At 36.9% G+C, this 19739-nt stretch overlaps 1 protein-coding gene across 3 annotated transcripts in view; it reads right to left on the bottom strand.

Annotated features, from left to right (window-relative positions):
* The window catches only part of DDX46 (DEAD-box helicase 46), a 52326-nt gene that overhangs the window by 2836 nt on the left and 29751 nt on the right, over positions 1-19739 (bottom strand). For 2 of the 3 annotated variants that reach the window (XM_086411615.1, XM_086411617.1), the window contains 6 exons: positions 12971-13164; positions 11079-11216; positions 10595-10744; positions 6957-7133; positions 4367-4585; positions 3710-3854 (listed from right to left, as the gene is read on the bottom strand). In XM_086411615.1, coding sequence (XP_086267741.1) covers positions 3710-3854; positions 4367-4585; positions 6957-7133; positions 10595-10744; positions 11079-11216; positions 12971-13164 — 1023 coding nt within the window. The remainder of the gene's footprint in view (positions 1-3709; positions 3855-4366; positions 4586-6956; positions 7134-10594; positions 10745-11078; positions 11217-12970; positions 13165-19739) is intronic. The other variant, XM_086411616.1, reaches the window with a different exon arrangement.

Raw genomic sequence — 19739 nt, 5'->3', positions numbered from 1 at the left:
CAAAGTCTTAAAGCTGAAGGAGGAGCGATGACAGGGAAAGCATTATCAATCATGCGTACAATGGTACAGATTAAGGAAGGAATGTTTAAAGACCAAAGAGTAAGAGAAGTATAGTACGGTTGAGAGAAAAAAGTGTGTGAAAGAACACAGCAAGACAGCCAAACAGATGAGGTGGGCTGGAGACACTAGTATAGTTATAAATTCAAGAAGCACCCACCATGTGTGGCATACCGTATGAGATTCATTATATGAAGTACTCATCTATGCTCTGTGTGATCCTGTAGGCTACTAGAAAAACAAACTTGGAACGATATTACAGCAAGATGAGTACATTAGGAAGTAGTCTTATCAGAGGAACTTTTAAATGTCATTTCTTCCAAGAATCTTTCCCTAACTTCTCCAGGTGGCGTTAAATGTTTCTTCCCTCAGTGCTCTCACAGGATTGTGTTCATACCATCGTGAATGCACATTTTTGAGGTAGAATGAACAAAATATTTTTTCTGATTAGATGTGAACAGTGAAGAACAAAGTAAGATGCTAAGAGTTGAGTCACAAGTAAAGAAACTAAAATGTAATAAAGGAGATACTGAATCCAAGAGGAAGAGCAGGTGTTATTATTAGCACTGATGGTGGTTAATTGACATCATTGTAGCGGAAGTGCTCATGGGACACACCAAGTTGGAAACGTCAGTAAGACTAATGGCAACAGGGAGCAGAAGTAGAGGAAATGGAGATTAGAGCTCCATCAAGGATAGGTGTGGAAGGATTTGAAGGCAGGGGACAATGCCAGGAGGTAGGCAAGTCTAGAGTGGGAACTCGGTGCACACCTATAAAAGGAAAAGCGCTGGAACAAAGAAGTAGACCAGAGATAAGTACTAGGAGTGAGAGAATGTCAGAAAAAAGAACTGGGGTTGTAATGTAGAGAACTACGTTTTTATTATTTCTGTAAGAAAAATCAAATATGGAAAACAATTCACAAGAACTGGGAAAATTCTCCCCTTTATTAGATACGATTAACTTTTTCAAACCCACAGAGAACAGAGAAGGAGAAAGGGAGGAGCTTGGGGGAGAAGAGGAGGAAAACAGAGGATGAGGAGAAGGAAGAGGAAGAAACAGTTTAACAACAGGAAGAAAAGAGACATGCTTATGGCTATGAATCTAATCTAAGCCCCACACCTCCACCAGCCATTGACCACAGCATTTTAAAGCTGTGGGTGCTGGAAGGGAAGAGAGGTGGATGCATGTGAAGCCAAGGGTAGAATCAAGAACTGAGCCAGAATCAAAAGTATAAAAAAAACCCAAATTCAGAAGGAAAATATGCTACTTGGCATGAGTTGGTGTGTAGCTTGACACTCTGTGCTGTTTTAAAAAGAAGGAAAATGATACTCTCACCCAGCTCAAAGCAGAAGAGCAATTTTCCTGTGTTAGTTAGAACCTGACCATTTGGACCGGTTTAAATTTTTGACTTATACAGCTTCTTTAGGTAATGGGTTACATATGTTTATAAGCTGTCATGAAAAAGAGGCATTTCCTTTCATTGGTCCCAAAACAACTCTGGCTGCTTTTAAGGGATTCTCCACCAGTAAAAAGAGAGGGTCACACAACAGGCTATAAATTATACAGGCTGGCTAGGCACGTACGTTCTTCCTGTTCTCCTTCCCACTGCCTGGTGGGAGGCCTGGAGCTGCTGAGCCACACTGAGCCTCTAAGGAGCCAGGCAGTGGGGTCCCTCCAATTACAGAACTAGAAACAGATGACACTAGGCTCCTTGCAACACCTGCTTTCATCCCATTAGTGTTCAGTCGATTTGGTTGGAGTTTCAAAAACTAAAAGATCATTTAAATCTAATCTATGAAAATTCTCAAAGCTTTAGATCATTTTAATTACCAATCTCCAGCCCTTATTTAGCATCTAGAATTCTCAAGATTCATTCTTAACAAGGTTATCTTGTTACTGGGAGGGAAAGACCTGCTTAGATTATAAAAATTAGATGTTACTTCCTAAGTACAAGTTCACAGTGGAAAGCACCCAGAACCATTGTAGGTAGATAGAAAAGTTGGCAGAAGCTGACGGCTTCTCATTTCACTTCATTTGGTAGTACAGTAGATGTGTTCTGGTAGTTATATACAAATTAAACCTGGCATACATTAATTATACTACATTAAATAAGCATAATTACCTTTAATAAATTAGAGGAATCTTTTTCAAAGCAAAAAATAATCTCTTTGATTTACCTCTTTAAAATAATGTCACTTAAAATACTGATTTTAAAATCTTAGAGATACTTAAAATATTGTATATTACAAAAATAAATAAATAAATAAAATACTGGTTTTGCTTAAATGACACCTATCATATTCAAGCTGAATAAACAAGGATGACTCCATGTTTACCAAGATTTTATCATCAGATTTCACTGAATGACATCTTGTATGGCCTAATAATACAACTGTAAGAGAAAGCTGTCTAGTAGCACAGAAAGATGTCAGTGTAATTTCTTCTCCTTGAACATCACAATGCCAGCAATCCCCATTTTACCTTGCAATTAGGAACAGTGTCACATGATTCAAAAACACACTGAGTCACTGGCAGGGCAAAAGTCTTTCAGGATATATAAAAGGGTACTATTTAAAAACCTGACCTGAAATATCAATACATATGATCCAGCTTCCCAAAGTCACAATCACAAACCAAAAAATGCAATTTGTCTAGTTCTGGACCTACTTTCTTTGTACATCAGTTGAAATATGTATGGATCTTCCTGTACAGTAACGGTAGATTATTAACAACATGGAAAACATACAGGCTGTATCTGAGTTTTATACCTTTACTGCAATTCATCATTATTAATTTTAAAAGGTACTGTGTATGTGTATGATTCAATGGACTAGGCTGGTGTTTGAGATTGTACAGGGTGTGGGGGTAGCGTCATTGTAGCCATCTAAGCAGGAGGTAGGCAGACTCCAGATTTACATGACACGTGGAATAAGCTACTTCACAGCTCCCATACCAGTATTCAATAAACATTTAGTTCATGAAATAAATGAAATGGAGCTGTGACTGGTCTATTCTTAAGAATCTATTATAAAGATGTTAAAATTAAATATAAAAGAAAGGAGATAAGTTGTCCTACTATGTTATAGATAATACATTAGGAAAAAAATCAAAATAGAAACTGTCTTTTGAATTCACTTATGAATGTATGAAATAAGGTTAAAAAGCATACCTGATCACTCTTAGATAACACATTACTTATAGCCTTTGAGCTGTGGTATTAATTGTCCTATTTTTCTAAAAATGGCATGTATGAATTTACAGGCATAAAATTAGAGGCAATATCTACTTGGGTAAACAAGCATTAAGGGGATTAATATAGTTGATTTACTTTCTAACCTTAACTTTGGCCAGAATATTCTACTTACCAGAAGCATAAGGAGTTAATGGACTAGTCCCCAAAATACATGTGTTCTTTTAGTCATTTTCAAATTTGACCAAATTGTCAAAAATGAAAGAGTCCCCAGCAAAGATAACTCACATCTCTATATACTAAACTCCTAAATAAAGACAACAAATGATAGGTGAAACTTTTTAACAGGTGTTCCTTATTTTCAGTCCTCTCTAGAACTGACCTCATATTCTCTTTGGGTCTATTACATCTACTATCAACTTTGATCAAACTCAAGATGGAAACCGAACCAACAGTACATACTTTCAATTGCCAAGTAAATTTTCCGCTCTCCTTCCTTGGGCTCTTTGCCAGGTGGGAAGTACGTTCCTCTGATTGTAATTGCAGCTTCAGAATATTCACTGATTCTCTGCAGAGCTTCCTTAGAGGTAACTTTCCACCTAGCAGTCTAGGAAACAAAAGAGTTGGGGAAGAAGAAACCCTCTTTTCAGTTCAGTTCAGTTGCTCAGTCGTGTCCGACTCTTTGCGACCCTGAGGTCCTAAAAGAATAGGTTAGCTAAATCATGTTTTTTGTCAATATTAAAATTTTAATCAACACCTTCATCATAAATTCATTTAGATTCTAATGTACCTAGAATGTAATCATAAAAATGAAATTTCCAGTGTTGTCTCCCCATCTAGATAAAAAGTAAAGCAGCCATTAAAATGTTCACAGTTTTTTCTTTTTATTTATTTACTTGGCTGTGTCAGGTCTTAGCTGCAGCTTGAGGGCTTAGGTACCCCGGAGGATGTGGAATCTTAGTTCCCTGACCAGGAATCGAACCCACATCCCCTGCATTGGAAGGCAGATTGCTAACCACTGGACCATCAGGGAAGCCCCTTCATAGGTTTTAAATAACGTATTTTCACTCCTAAAAACAGGGTTTCTACTCAATTAAAAAGTTTAAATCTGCTACTTGCCTGTGGGAAGTCATTGATCTCTAATTCTTCCTCATATCTCTTAAAAGATTCATTCTGTCCACCATCCTGTCTCTCCTCTTCTTGTTTCTCCAAAGGCACATAGTTGAGCTTGGCATTTATCTTTTCAGCAAGTTGCTCTGCAATGGTTTTTGCAGATACAGTGGGAGCCAGGATGGTGCCACCTCTGAGAATGGCATTGGTGGCCTGTTGCATTACATCCTGCAGTTAAAGAAGACCTACAGTCAAATCTCAAATGAGGACAGAGACAAGACCAAAGATCCCACCACAAACTCTTCTCTGGAAAGCACTAACTAAAAGCATCTTTCTTATGTAGAGTCTGACCCACAGGACAATTTAACAGCATATATTTATAACAGAGAGTTTAATATATCTGCCTTACTTGATGCGAAAACTAAACACCCAACTCTGTATTAAAAAATTCTACTGAACCATAGATCATTAGGTAACTCTTGATATCAAATATAGTATAATATGTCTAAAATCATTTACATACCTTGTGGCTACTATGGGTTTCCTCTGAATCAGTATGTTTGCCTACTACTACCACTGAACTCCTCTTCCCCTCATGGACAAACCCAAGATTCTATAAATTATAGTAAATGTCTTTATACAACATACTCTTTTTTTACATTTGAAATTAATTTCGATGCACGATACTGGATGCTTGGGGCTAGTGCACTGGGACGACCCAGAGGGATGGTATGGGGAGGGAGGAGGGAGGAGGGTTCAGGATGGGGAACACATGTATACCTGTGGCAGATTCATTTTGATATTTGGCAAAACTAATACAATTTGTAAAGTTTAAAAATAAAATAAAATTTAAAACAATAAAAAAAAAGAAATTAATTTTACTATGTACTTAAACAACAGTGAAAAGTTACAGCCATATGATTTCACAAGAGTTACCAGTAACAATAATACAAGAGAATATTAGGGTGAAGTGCTGCATCTCTGTTTTCACAAGAGGCACAGGCTTGAGTAAACACCTCATAGTAATTCACTGGTTAAAAAAGATTCAAAGACCCAAGGCTCTGAGCCTTGACTGTGGCTGCCTCATCAGGTCAGTCCACTGGCCTCTAGCTTGGTCATTCCACTCGGGCACTACAGACCTGAACCTGTACACAACTACTGGACACAGGGCCATGCAGGTCCTCAACCACTCAAAATCTTAAAAACACTGTCAACATTAACCAACTGTTCTTTGGGAATGCTATGAAAATTTAACCTTGATTAAAAAGTAAGTTAAACAAAATGCTGGAGAGAGTTAAACAAAATGTGGGAGAAGGGAACCCTCCTACACTGTTGGTCCAAATGTAAACTGGTGCAGCCACTATGAAGAACAGTATGGAGGTTCCTTAAAAAACTAAAAACATAGCTACCATAACCCTACAATCCCACTCCTAGGCATATTTCCAGAGAAAAACATGACCAGAAAAGATACATGCACCCCAATGTTCACTGCAGTGCATTTTACAATAGCCAAGACATGGAAGTAACCTAACTGTCCATCAAGAGAGGAATGGATAAAGAAGATGTGGTACATATGTACAATGGAATATTACTCAGCCATTAAAAAGAATGGAATAATGCAATCTGCAGCAACATGGATGGACCTAGAGTGTCACGTTGAGGAAGTCAGTCAGACAGAGGAGAAATACCATGATATCCCTTAATGTGGAATCTAAAAAGAAAAGATGCAAACGAACGAACTTATACAACAGAAACAGACTCACAGACTTCTGAGAATGAACTTATAGTTGCAGGGGGTAAGGGGAGAATGGATAGTTAGGAGTCTGGGATTGACATGTACACACTGCTATATTTAAAATGGATAGCCAACAAGGACATGCTGTAAAGCACATTCAGCTCAATGTTATGTGGCAGCCTGGATGGAAGGGAAATCTGGGGGAGAATGGATACATGCATATATATGGCTGAATCCCTTTGCTGTTCACCTGAGACTATCATAACATTGTTTGTTAACTGGCTATATCCCAGTAGAAAATAAAAGGTTAAAAAAAAAAGAAAAGAATACATGTATGTGTGTGTGTATATGTGTAACTGAATCACTTGGTTGTACAACAGAAACTAACGCAACATTGTAAATCAACTACAAAAAAAATGAAGTTAGCCAAAAAACTCCCAAGAGAAAGAAGGCAAGTAAAATATTTAACGGTTTCCCATTGTCTAAACGCGTGTTAGTTTGAGTTATATAACTGGGTGTCTGTACTTCCACAGCATTGTTTGTTTGCTCAATAACCCACCAGTAAACAGAGTAAGAAAGAAAAAGAGAGTTCTTTCTTTAGGATTTTGGTAAGGTCACTCAGAATACTATTCTATAAAATTATCTATGGTTAACAGGCCTTCCAGAATAGGCATTAAGACCTCAGTTAACCATGCTAGAGAAATCAACCAAGGTGAATAATTAGAGAATTCTGTATTCAAATGTTAAACGCTTATTACCTCAAAATCTAAAACAACTTCTTGTTCACTCGTGCTGATATAATTTAAAAAGCATTTAAATCAAATAACTTACAAAAAGTACTAAGACTCGGAACGAATTACTTAATACCTGAGACTCAATGCCCAAATTCTTCTGAGCATTGATTCTAAGAGCCAATCTCTTGGCAATTTCCAGTTTCTCAGCATTTCCTGCAGTGGGAGCAGGAACACTAGATGTTCCAGGAGCCGCCATATCCTTCACTCTCTTCTTTGAATTAAACATGCTTTCAATTTGCTCATCAATCTAAACAAGAAAAAAAGCATTAGTAAAAATCTAATTAAAATACCAATTTAGAGAGGGTGAGAAGGAGGGGAGGTGTAAGTAGGGGAGAGGTGAGGGGAGGACAGGGGGGAAGGGGAGGGAGGAAGGAAAGAAAGAAACAGAGACACAGTGCTGCAAGAACCACTTCAGCAGACTCCTGAGTAGTCCAGAAAATACACGAACTGTCAAGACAGAGCAGCCAATTGGATGCAGCCAAGTTGCTCTGGGGCCCAGGCCTTGAGGCCAAATTATGTACACTGCAATCAAAGAGGCTGGAAAAAGGGCAATAACTCAAGATCAGTGGACAACTAAAAATACAGCCAATGGTTACCAGGGGAATGATACACGTTCTCAAGGCAGGGCTCCTAAAATTCTTTTCAACTCCAAAAACGCAATTGGGTTTACAAAAAAAAACTGAGTAAGAGAATCAGGGAGAAAAACCTTTATTGTTTTATTTCTTTGAACCCAGGAAGGAAAGGCATGAAGGTGGGTTTCCCCATGAAATCAAGAACAATGCTGACAATCCTGGCTCTCCAGGAGTCATGTGAGTCCTACTGCCACCGCGTAATCCTCAGCTTAGCCACTTGTATCTCATGAGCTATAGCATTTCCTTTTAAAAATGTCTTTTGCCCCAAAATGAATACTTACACTACCAAGTAAAGAATGCAAATCCCTTCATATGCAGGAATTAGACGAATATTTCAAATCCCAAATACAAATAAAACTTTTTCAGGGTTTAAAATTAACTTGGTTAATTTAGAAAGAACTTTTACTGAAATGGAAACAGACAACTCACCTTCTTTTTAAAGCATTTGTTATCTAATAAGGTGTTTGAGCTATCAACTACTTTTAAACTAACGTTTAATTTAGTAACACTCTTTTAAACAGCATACATGACATTAAAATCCGAAACAAATGCATAAAATTAGGAATGGGGAATGCACACAGTGTTAGGTAACAGGGATAACTTTACTTTTGACTTTATTCATTTTAGTATTGCTCTAATCTTTAATTAATTTAATTTTTTATTTAATAAATTATTCTAATTTATTGACAGCCTGGATAGTTCAGTTGGTAGACAGCATCAGACTTTTAACCTGATGGTTCAAGGTTCCAGAGTTCAAGTCCCTGTTCAGGTAGAATCTTATTTGAGCTTCCCTGGTGGCTCAGATGGTAAAGAATCCGCCTGCAATGCAGGAGACCTGGGTTCAATCCCTGGGTTGGGAAGATCCCCTGGAGGAGGTCATGGCAACCTGCTCCAGTATTCTTGCCCGGATGGAGAATCCCCATGGACAGAGGAGCCTGGCAGGCTACAGTCCATGGGGTCTCAAAGGGTGGGACATGAATGAGCGATTAAGCACAAAACTTTTTACAACTGCTCTAATTTTTTAATGAAAATTATAATAATATTTTAACAAAAGGGAGAAAATTAATGTTTTATTATGAGATTTTTAAAAAATGTTTAAATAACCAAAAAAAACTGAAATGGCTTTAAAAACAAAGCCAAAAATTCTTCAATACTCTTCCCTTCATGAGGTGGAGCCTCTCCTTAAATGTAGGCTGGACTTAACTGACTTGCTTCTAATAGACAAAATAAAGTGGAAAAGCCGGTATATAACTTCAGAGACTAATCATAACAGGTACTAAGGATTCTTCTTTGCTCTCTCTTGGATCACTCAATCTGGGGAGCCAGCTGCCATGTTGTAAGAACACAAATGCAGAGTAAAGAACAGAGGCATCCCACCAACAGTGAAATCAGTGAGCCATTCTGGAAGAAGATGGGCCTGCATCAGTGAAGCCTTCTGATAACTGCAGCCTGGAACAATGGCTTGACGGCAACCTCATGAGACCCCAAGTAAGACCTGGCTAGACTGTTCCTGATTTCCTAACCCTCAGGAATAGTAGGTAATAAATGTTTACTGTAACCCACTAAGCTTTGGACTGATCTATTATACCATAACAGATACCTAAATACATTGACTTAGCTGAATTTTAAGCCAATATGGTATACTAGTAAAAAAAAAAAAAAAAAAAGGCCTAGAATTAATAGGAGACATTGGTTCCTGACTGTGCTTAACAGACAGTGTGGTCATTTCCTGAAAGATTAAATTCCTAAATTCTTAAGTTGTGCTCTGAGCCAAGGTTTAATGCAGTATATTAAAAAAAAAAAATTCTATGATCAAATATCAAATATGCTGGAAGAATTCATAATTAAAATAAATTATTTTATTAATGTCTTTTCATATCCATTGACAGGATATCATTAATAGTGGAATATACCAGCAGATTTTCCAAAAGTATTTTATAATGAAAACATCTCAAGCTCAAGCTCCTGGGATTAGGGTTCCACAGCATACTCCAAGAAACCCTTAACTTTCTGAGTCCTTAGGGTCTCTTTTCACTGGGTTACAAACAATGCTGTAAGCTAAGAAAATGCGCTTTCAACAGCTAGGCAAATCTGAAAAGGTTATTATTTGTTTCTAAGCCTCAGTCTCCTCAGTTATAAAAAGGGAATGCTTTGAGTATCTCTGGCTACTGTGAGGAAGTCAATGAAATAATCCCTGTAAGGCACTTGGCACGTGAAAACAGTACCATGCCATAAATGTTCACTATCAAACCCTGGGGCGGGAAGATCCCCTGGTGAAGGAAATGGCAACCCACTTCAGTGTTCCTGTCTGTGAAATCCCATGGACAGAGGAGCCTGGTGTGCTACAGTCCATGGGGTCACAAAAGAGTAGGACACAACTTAGCAACTAAATAACAACAACAATTATTAATAAGGATATTCTATAATCAAATTGTGAAGTATTTAAAAACAATATCAGTACCAATGATGTTAAAGATACAGGGAGCCAGGCACTCTTACACACCATTAGTGTGAGTGCAAGCTGGTACTCAACTTGCAGGAGAACAATCTAACAATGTTTTAAGACCAAATTTGAATATACCCTTGGACTGAGCAATTCCATTTATACACTTAAACACTCTTCCTTAAGACTTAATCTGGTAAATGTGGTAGGTTAAGTGTTCAAGGATGTGCAATGAAGTACAGTATACTCCAAATAATAACAAATATATATTCCAAGTATTTGTTTCCAAATATTCAAAAATAGGGATTTGATTGCTTATATTGTAGAACATCCATATAATGAAACATGTAGCCAAAAAACAGCATGAGAGTGAATTTCCTAAAAGGGAAGATTTCAACATAGGACTATTGTTGTCAAGAAAATTATAAAGCAGTATGACCTCATTTTTATGAAAATACAAAAATACAGGCATATGTGAATACATTTGTAAACACACACAAAAAAAACTTGAGCAGCACACCCACCAAAAAGTTTCCAGTAATTTGCTACCTAAACAAGCCTAAGGTAAGACTTCCAATACCAGACGAACAATTGCTTCAACTGGTAAGAATAAGGCTTTAGGACAATACTTACATCAACCGCAGCATCCTCATCATCTGAATCTTGCAGACCAAGAGCAGCTTTTTGTAATTTCTTTCTCTCATTAGCCAAAGCTTGTTCTGTTTCATCGAACTTGAATCCCTTACCAGAGAACCCACTACTCTTTTTAATTATTTTCCCTTCCTTTCAAGGAAAAACAAGAAAGTTAATTTCATAATAAAAAACTTTAATGTTCAGAAATTTATGGCAATTAAATAGTTTTCAAGGTGGGGTATGATAATGTAACAAAAACATTTTATTTAGCATGTGAGAAAAAAATAAGAGCTCTGTATGTACACTACAAAAATACTAAGTTGAAGAGAGGATTTTTGTTCTCACTCCTTTCCTTTTCTATCTAAAAAGATAAATGAAAATAATTCTATCAAGATTTACTGGTATTAATACTCAAGGTTTAGAATACAGTGAATTGTATAAAAATAAGAAAAGTTATATTAACAACAACAACAAAAAAACTCACAGCTTTCTGTTGATCTTTGAAATCGCTCCAGAGTTTCTCTAGATCAGGTGGCACTGCAGTCCCTGACAGTTCCAGGGCTTTAATTATGTCTCCAGCATACCGAGCTTGATCTTCTGTGATAAAAGTGTATGCATAGCCCTAGTAAACAATGAAAAAGTGGTACTATTAAACACTACAAGATGAATCCTCCTTAGAAAACAAATAAGATGAAATCTGAGTTACCTAATATACCCTCTTTAAGACAACTCCACTACTCCACTAAAAAGAATTTTAAAGGTGACAATACAGACTTACTAAATTCCTTAATATCTAAGTTTAACATTTATTGTAAAAATAAGTTAGAAAATTTCTAACTCCTTTATGCATAAAGGGAAATTAGATAAGTTGATGATTTTTACATAAATGTACAACTGCATTGTAATTATTAATTTTAACACATCTTTTCCCTTTTTGCTTGCATTCTTTTCTTCTGCTACCTACTGTACCCCTCTACCCCAGCTAACCTGCTATTAACTTCCTAGAATATAGCATCCCATATTCTTTAAAGACCAATTAAAAGATATAAAAATATATACACGTGTATATCTGATATGTTTTCAAATAAAAAATGAAGTCAACTACATCAATTCCCTGCAATTCTCTAATGCCTAAGAATTCACGTGTCCCCAGCAGCTTTTTGGTTCAGGTAAGAGAAAAGACTGGAGTTGTAAGCAGAGGAAAAGCAAACTACAATTAGACTGCCATCTTCATTAAATGTTCTATCCTACCAGTGAACTGTTATAAATTTTAAAACTAGCCTTAACATTTCATTTCAGGAGTACCTAGTTACCCTTCTCCAGAGGATCTTCCCAACCCAGGGATCAACCCCAAGGGAAAGGCTACCCACTCCAGTATTCCGGCCTGGAGAATTCCATGGACTGTATAGTCCATGGGGTCGCAAAGAGTCAGACATGACTGAGCAACTTTCGCTTCACTTCACTTCACCTAGTCACCAGATTTGACACCTAGCCTACTTTTACACAGCCCATGAGCTAAAGTGGTATTACATCTTTTAGGGTTGGATAGACAAATACACATAGGATGTGACAGAGACTGTATGTGACCCAAAAAGGTCACAATTTTAACTACACAAAAAATCTCCCAAATCCACAGAATAACTCAGGTTAAAAGAATAAATGCCATCACTACTTATGAGCTGTGTAACTCTGGCAAATACTGTCAGTGTGCCTCAACTTTTTTCATCTGTTTAAAGCAGTAATATTATTGATCTTAGAGGGAATTTGTGAGAATAAAACAAGATATACATAGAGCACTTAAAACAGTGGTGGGCATTTAATAAATACTCCATAAATATAACCTATTAATAATATTATTGCTTTCGTATGTAGATATGTCCATGGTTATAATACCAAATATATCACCATCAGTGCTTCCAACAAAGGAATATTCTGCTGCTTTCAAAACCAATGAGTTAAAACTATATACTCAACAGAATACAGGTGTCAAAAAAAGAAATAATATACATTTGTATGGGGCTAAAGACAGGGGTGATAGGTGATAGGTGTGGGCTGAGTATATTTTATGATCCCATATTCTTAAAAAAGTAATGAATGCTCTTGAACATATATGTATAATGTATATACAGAAATTTTTAGGTGGGGAAAAATACCTTTCTGGGGACACAAGTGGTTAACACTATCTGCCTACATAGAACAGGTAGGTATCTGATAATTTTAACAGCACTTAAGACATGTGTATGTATATAAATGACATCAACTAATCCCCATACTCTGAAGATTCCCTGTAACTCCTATTACGTACACTGTAAAGTCCTAAAGAAACACTTATATTTTAACATAATGGAAATCAACTTTAAAAGCAATTCTTTTTACTTTGTTGCCTGCTCTTCCAGTCCGTCCTGCTCTGTGCACATAATCCTCATAATGGTTGGGGCAGCTATAGTTTACAACAAGAATCAGATGCTTCACATCGAGGCCTCGGGCAGCAACAGATGTGGCCACAAGAAGTTTGCAGGTCCCATTCTTAAAATCATTTATGATGCTATCTCTGTCATATTGATCAATGCCTGAAAATGAATTAAAGAGTTGTAAAACCACATATTCAAATTAAATTTTCCATTTTCTCTGACATTCAGAGAAAGAAGCTAAACACAGGGTAAAGAACATATCCAACTTATACTGACCATATGTCAACAACCACCATATAGAAAATAAAAATTTGCAGGGTGCTCAGAGACTTGGGGGAGTATGGATAGTTTGGGATTAAAATATACACATTACTATATGTAAAATAGAGAACCAACAAGGATCTACAGTACAGCACAGAGAACTACACTCAATACCCCGTAATAACATATAATGGAAAAGAATCTAAAAACAAATAGGTATAATATACGACTGAATCATTTTGCTGTACACTTGAAACACAACATTGTAAAACAACTGTATTTCAATAAAAATTTTAAAAGACTAAGAAAATTCAATGGCAAGATCAAATCTGCCCTTCTTTTTTTCCCTTTCTTGTACATAAAGCTAACAACTGTAGAAGCCCAATCTTAGAATCCCTAACCTACAACTGTTATGGGGGCAAAGGGGAAAAAAAAAAAGGCAGGTACACCCAGCCTATAATGACAGGATTCAGATCTTTTGACTTCTCCTGCAGGTTATTTAGAGCCTTGCTACTCACAGTTTTGTTCAAAGACAAGGAGCAGCATCACATGAGAACTTGTTAGAAATGCAGAATCTCAGATTCTACTGCAAACTACTTAATCAGGTTCTGCATCCTAACCAGATAGGTGATTATCATTTACAGTGCACTGCTTAAAAAGGACCTGACTGGAATGCTCTCAAAATTTGTTACTCAAAGAGCCTCAGGATGAGTGACAAAGCAGAACATAAAATATCAAAATGCTCTATAATAAAATGTCCAGGCCACAAATATACCTTATGATGGGATACCTGGGAATCTCTAGTAATCAGAGAAGGGAATGCAATAAATTCTCAAACCTTGAAATTCATTTTTGCAGCAAGAAATATTGGAACATTTCATATAAAACCTGTGTTTAACATATACAGAACATTTAACATCTAAATATTATCAATATTAATTTATATTATCTAAAATTTTGAATGTGCTCTTCAAAGACTGAATGATAGAAAGTATTTGGATCTTATGCCAAAAAAACTAGCAGCTCAATACTACCTCTAAAACCTCACAAGAAAAATTAATGGAATGAATAATAATATACATTAAGTTTATAATTTAAAAATGCCAAAACTTCTCCTTTAGATTAAGGTATCTCCTATGTACAACAGAGTTAGTAATTATTGGCAGCAACCATCAATCATCTTCCTTTTTAACATATCCCCAATTTTGTTATCCACCCAACAAACATTCACATATGTGAAAGTGAAAGTGAAAAGTCGCTCAGTCGTGTCCAACTTTTTGCAACCCCATGGACTATACAATTCACTGAATTCTTCAGGCCAGAACACTTGAGTGGGCAGACTTTCCCTTCTCCAGGGGATCTTCCCAACCCAGGGATCGAACCCAGATCTCCCATATTGCAGGCGGATTCTTTACCAACTGAGCTAATATCAAACCAAAGATGAGCCTAATTCAGTCTCAGGAAGTGAGTTAATGTTTAGGGTAAACGAGCCCTTCTCAAACTTCCTGTGCTCAGGTTGCCTGTGTACTTTTAAGGCAAGTAACTTGGTGGGCTATTATGGAAATACTTCTGACCTCATGAAGACCCTGAAAATCTCAGAGACCTCAGGGGTGGGAGGACAATATTTTCAGAGCCATTTGTCATTCCCATGCCTATGAATGACTCCCCTGGTAGCTGAGATGGTAAAGCGTCTGCCTACAATGCAGGAGACCCAGCTTCAATCCCTGGGCCGGGAAATCTCCTGGAGAAGAAAATAGCAACCCACTCCAGTATTCTTGCCTGGAAAATCCCATGGATGGAGGAGGCTGGTAAGTTACAGTCCATGGGGTAGCAAAGAGTCAGACATGACTGAGTGACTTCAATTCACTTCACTTCTTCACACGCCTATGAATGAATTAGGCATAAGCAAATAAAGCAATTCTGGCTGAAGAGACAGAAGAAATACAGGAAGGGGATTATAGGCAAAAAGTTTTCTTACTTACATAAAAAATATACATTTCTACCAAGATAGGGGGAAATCTTATTAGATTAACCATCCTGTGGACAGCAACTATGAATTCTAAATATAAAGAACTAACTACCTGAAGGCACCAGAGAGTGACTAAAAGCAGAGTTGACATCTGAAAGAATGAAATGGCATTGGTTAAGTTTATAGGATTTTACTTATTTTAAACTTTCTGTTTGGGAGCATGCCCTGAGAAGCCCAGGTAGTGAAGGCATGGTTTTACTGACAAGAAGAAACAGAAGAAAGAAGTTAGAATAAACTCAGGACCACAAAAGAGGGGATAAATCCCAGGAAGAACAACAGAGTAGGCATATCCAATTGTGCATAAAAACACTGCCCAACTATCTGACACCTAAACTATACACACACGAAGCAGAGGTCAACCAGCCCAGCTCTGGCTACAAGAAGTTAATACCCGGTGAAATCTTTTAGATTTCAGAGCTTACCCATTACAAGAAAGTTTTAAATATGGGTCCAGCCAAGTTAATTCTCTATTTAAAAAAATAAAAAACTTTTAAGTAAAACATAAGATAATTTATGCTCTACAAGGTATCATTCACAAAGGCCAGTATGCAAACGAAAATTACTACACATACAAAGAAACAGAAAAATTTAAAACAAAATTAAAAGACAATAGAAATTGACTTTAAACAACCAAGACATTATATTAATAGTCACAGATTTTAAAGCAACTATTATAATTGTGATTTAGGAAGAAAAAGTTTTACATGCTTATAATGAATGGCTTGGAAATATAATTTGAGAATCAAAATATAAAGGAGAACCAACTGGAAATTCTAGAACTAAAAAAATATAAAAATTGAATTAAAAAATTCAATGAATGGACTTACTAACAGCAGATAAGAGATGGCCAAAAACACACAGTGAACTTGAAGACAGAGTCAAAGAAATTATTTAATCTTAATTAGAGAGAAAAAAGACTTAAAAACAAAGACTGAACAACAATAATGAGCATCAATGATACGTGAGACAGTATTAAAAGCTGAACATACACATTATTGGAGTCCTAAAAAGAGAGGAGAAAATAGGGCAGTAAAAATCAAGTAATCAAACAATCAAGAAATAATAGTCAAGAATTTCCCATATTAGATGCAAAACATAAATTTACAGATTCTAGAAGCTTGGTGAACCCCAATGAGTATGAATAATACCCAAGTCAACTTACCATGTGACCCAGCGATGCCATTCCTGGTTATCAACCCCAGAGAAATGGAATGTTCACATAAAAATCTGTACTTGCATATTTAATAGCAGCTCTATTCATAGTTAGATAAAACTGGAAATAACCTAAATGCCCTTCAACAGATGAAAAGATACATAAAGAGTGGTACCTCCACACACTAGATAATAAAAAGAAATGAATAATGCAACACCCTGAATGGATCTGAAAGCCATCATGCTAAGCAAAAAAAAAAAAAAGCCAATTGCAAAAAGCTACATAACATATGATTGCATTTATAAACACTGTTCTAAGAGAACATCAGTGTTTCCCAGTGACTGTGTACAAGAAGATGAAAGAATCTTAGAGTTACCCTGTATAGGGATATGACAAGAGTTCTGGGGGGTGTGGGAACTGTTCTATAATCTCATTATGGTGTAGTCTTTGGATAGTTAAATAACTGGAAATAGCCTGGGTGTCCAACAGAAATGACCAAAAAAACTATGACATATTTATATATTAAAGTATTACTGAGCAATACACTGGAAGAGCTGACACATCCAACCATATGGATGAATCTCAAAAATGCATGCGGAAGGTCAAAGCTGCCTGACACGAAACAGTCCCTAATGTACGGCTCCATTTATTTGAAATTCTAAAACAGGAAAAATTAATATATGTTGAGGGGAAAAAATGTAAAAAGTAGAGCAGGGACTCAGGGAAATTTCTGAGGTTATATTTTAACAGAGGTTTGGATTTCAGAACTTACATGCATTTGTCAAAACTCATCAAATGCTATACTTAGAATCTGTACATTTTGCTACAGTCCACTTAATACTTTTTTCGTTACAAAAATTTTTGAACTAGTATTAATAACATGCATATTGAAGTGAAATGTGCTGACATACAACTTATTCTAAAATGTACCAAAAAACTAAGAAAAATTGAAGGGTTTATAGGACAGATGGATAAAGATGTGATAAATAAATATAACAAAATGTTAATTGTAGAATCTAGTATTAGATATTTCAGGGTGCTCACTATCTAGTTTTCTCAGATTTTCGGTGTTTGAAAATTTTGGTGATAAAAATGGAGGGGAAAAAAGATATATGGAAAACAGTCTTCTTCCTCTGGAAGTTGTCAGATCTGGAAGTGACAACTGAGCCTGTAGAAGGCCTTTTGCTGTCACAAAGAAAGCTAATAACTAAGTTATGCTCAGGATAGAAACAACAATATGGAGACACTGAGCTACTGAATAAAGCAAGTTGGAATCGTTTTCCTTTTTTTGGCAAAGCACGTGGCATGTGGGATCCCTCTGGGTGACAAAAATGGGTCAGTGCAAGTTCATGAACACAACAAATGTACCACTGTGATGTGGGATGCAGATAGTAGGGGAGCCTGTGCATGCTGGAAGAAAGCGGTAAAAGAAAACTTTCTGGTTTCTGCTCAGTTTTGCTGTGAACCTAAAACTACTCTAAAAAAGAACATCTATTTTTCAAAAAAGTAAACACAAAAAGATCAAAATTAAAATGAAGTGACTTTGGCAAAATATAAACATACAGATCGATGGAATCAACTAGAGTCCCAGAAATAAACCTGCAGATAAAAAATGGTCACGTGATTTTGAGAAGGGTATCAAGGCCATTCACTAGGGAAAAGATAGTCTTTTCAAGAAATGGTGCTGGGAAACCAAACATCCACACAAATGAACGAAGATGAACCCATGTCTTACACCATATACAAAAATCAACTCAAATTGAATCAAAGACCAAAACTTAAACTAAAACTTTAAACCTCTTAGAAGAAAACAAAGGGGAAATTTTTCATAAGCCTGGATTTGGCAATGATTTCTTAGATATAACGCAAAAAGAACAGGCAACAAACAAAAGAAAAAAATTGATACAATAGACTTCAAAACTAAAGCATCAAAGGACACAATCCAGAGAGTGAAGAGGCAACCACAGAATGGGAGAAAATACATGCAAGTATCTGACAAGGGACTGCTATCCAGAATATGTAATGAAATCCTGCAACTTAGCAACAAAAACCCAAACAAACTGATGAAAAATATGTAAAGGCCTTGAAAGACATTTCTCCAAAGATATACAAATACCGGACTGGAAAAGGTCAGTTTTCATTCCAATCCCAGAGAAAGGCAATGCCAAAGAATGCTCAAACTACCGCACAATTGCACTCATCTCACACGCTAGTAAAGCAATGCTCAAAATTTTCCAAGCCAGGCTTCAGCAATACGTCAACCGTGAACTTCCTGATGTTCAAGCTGGTTTTAGAAAAGGCAGAGGAAGCAGAGATCAAATTGCCAACATCCGCTGGATCAACGAAAAAGCAAGAGAGTTCCAGAAAAACATCTATTTCTGCTTCATTGACTATGCCAAAGCCTTTGACTGTGTGGATCACAATAAACTGTGGAAAATTCTGAAAGAGATGGGAATACCAGAGCACCTGACCTGCCTCTTAAGAAACCTGTGTGCAGGTCAGGAAGCAACAGTTAGAACTGGACATGGAACAACAGACTGGTTCCAAATATGAAAAGGAGTACGTCAAGGCTGTATACTGTCACCCTGCTTATTTAACTTATATCCAGAGTACACCATGAGAAACGCTGGACTGGAAGAAGCACAAGCTGGAATCAAGACTACCAGGACAAATATCAATCACCTCAGATATGCAGATGACACCACCCTTGTGGCAGAAAGTGAAGAGGAACTCAAAAGCCTCTTGATGAAAGTGAAAGTGGAGAGTGAAAAAGTTGGCTTAAAGCTCAACATTCAGAAAACGAAGATCATGGCATCCTGTCCCATCACTTCATGGGAAATAGATGGGGAAACAGTGGAAGCAGTGTCAGACTTTATTTTTTGGGGCTCCAAAATCACTGCAGATGGTGACTGCAGCCATGAAATTAAAAGATGCTTACTCCTTAGAAGGAAACTTATGACCAACCTAGATAGCATATTCAAAAGCAGAGACATTACTTTGCCAACAAAGGTCCATCTGGTCAAAGCTATGGTTTTTCCAGTAGTCAGGTACGGATGTGAGAGTTGGACTGTGAAGAAGGCTTAGTGCCGAAGAATTGAGGCTTTTGAACTGTGGTGTTGGAGAAGACTCTTGAGAGTCCCTTGGACTGCAAGGAGATCCAACCAGTCCATTCTGAAGGAGATCAGCCCTGGGATTTCTTTGGAAGGAATGATGCTAAAGCTGAAACTCCAGTACTTTGGCCACCTCATGCGAACAACTGACTCACTGGAAAAGACTCTGGTGCTGGGAGGG

The sequence above is a fragment of the Bos grunniens genome, chromosome 7 (assembly GCF_055505025.1).
Source record: "Bos grunniens cultivar Pamir isolate PY7600 chromosome 7, Bosgru_T2T1.0, whole genome shotgun sequence".
In the NCBI taxonomy this organism is placed as follows: domain Eukaryota; kingdom Metazoa; phylum Chordata; class Mammalia; order Artiodactyla; family Bovidae; genus Bos; species Bos grunniens.
This window is presented reverse-complemented; position numbering and strand designations above follow the sequence as displayed.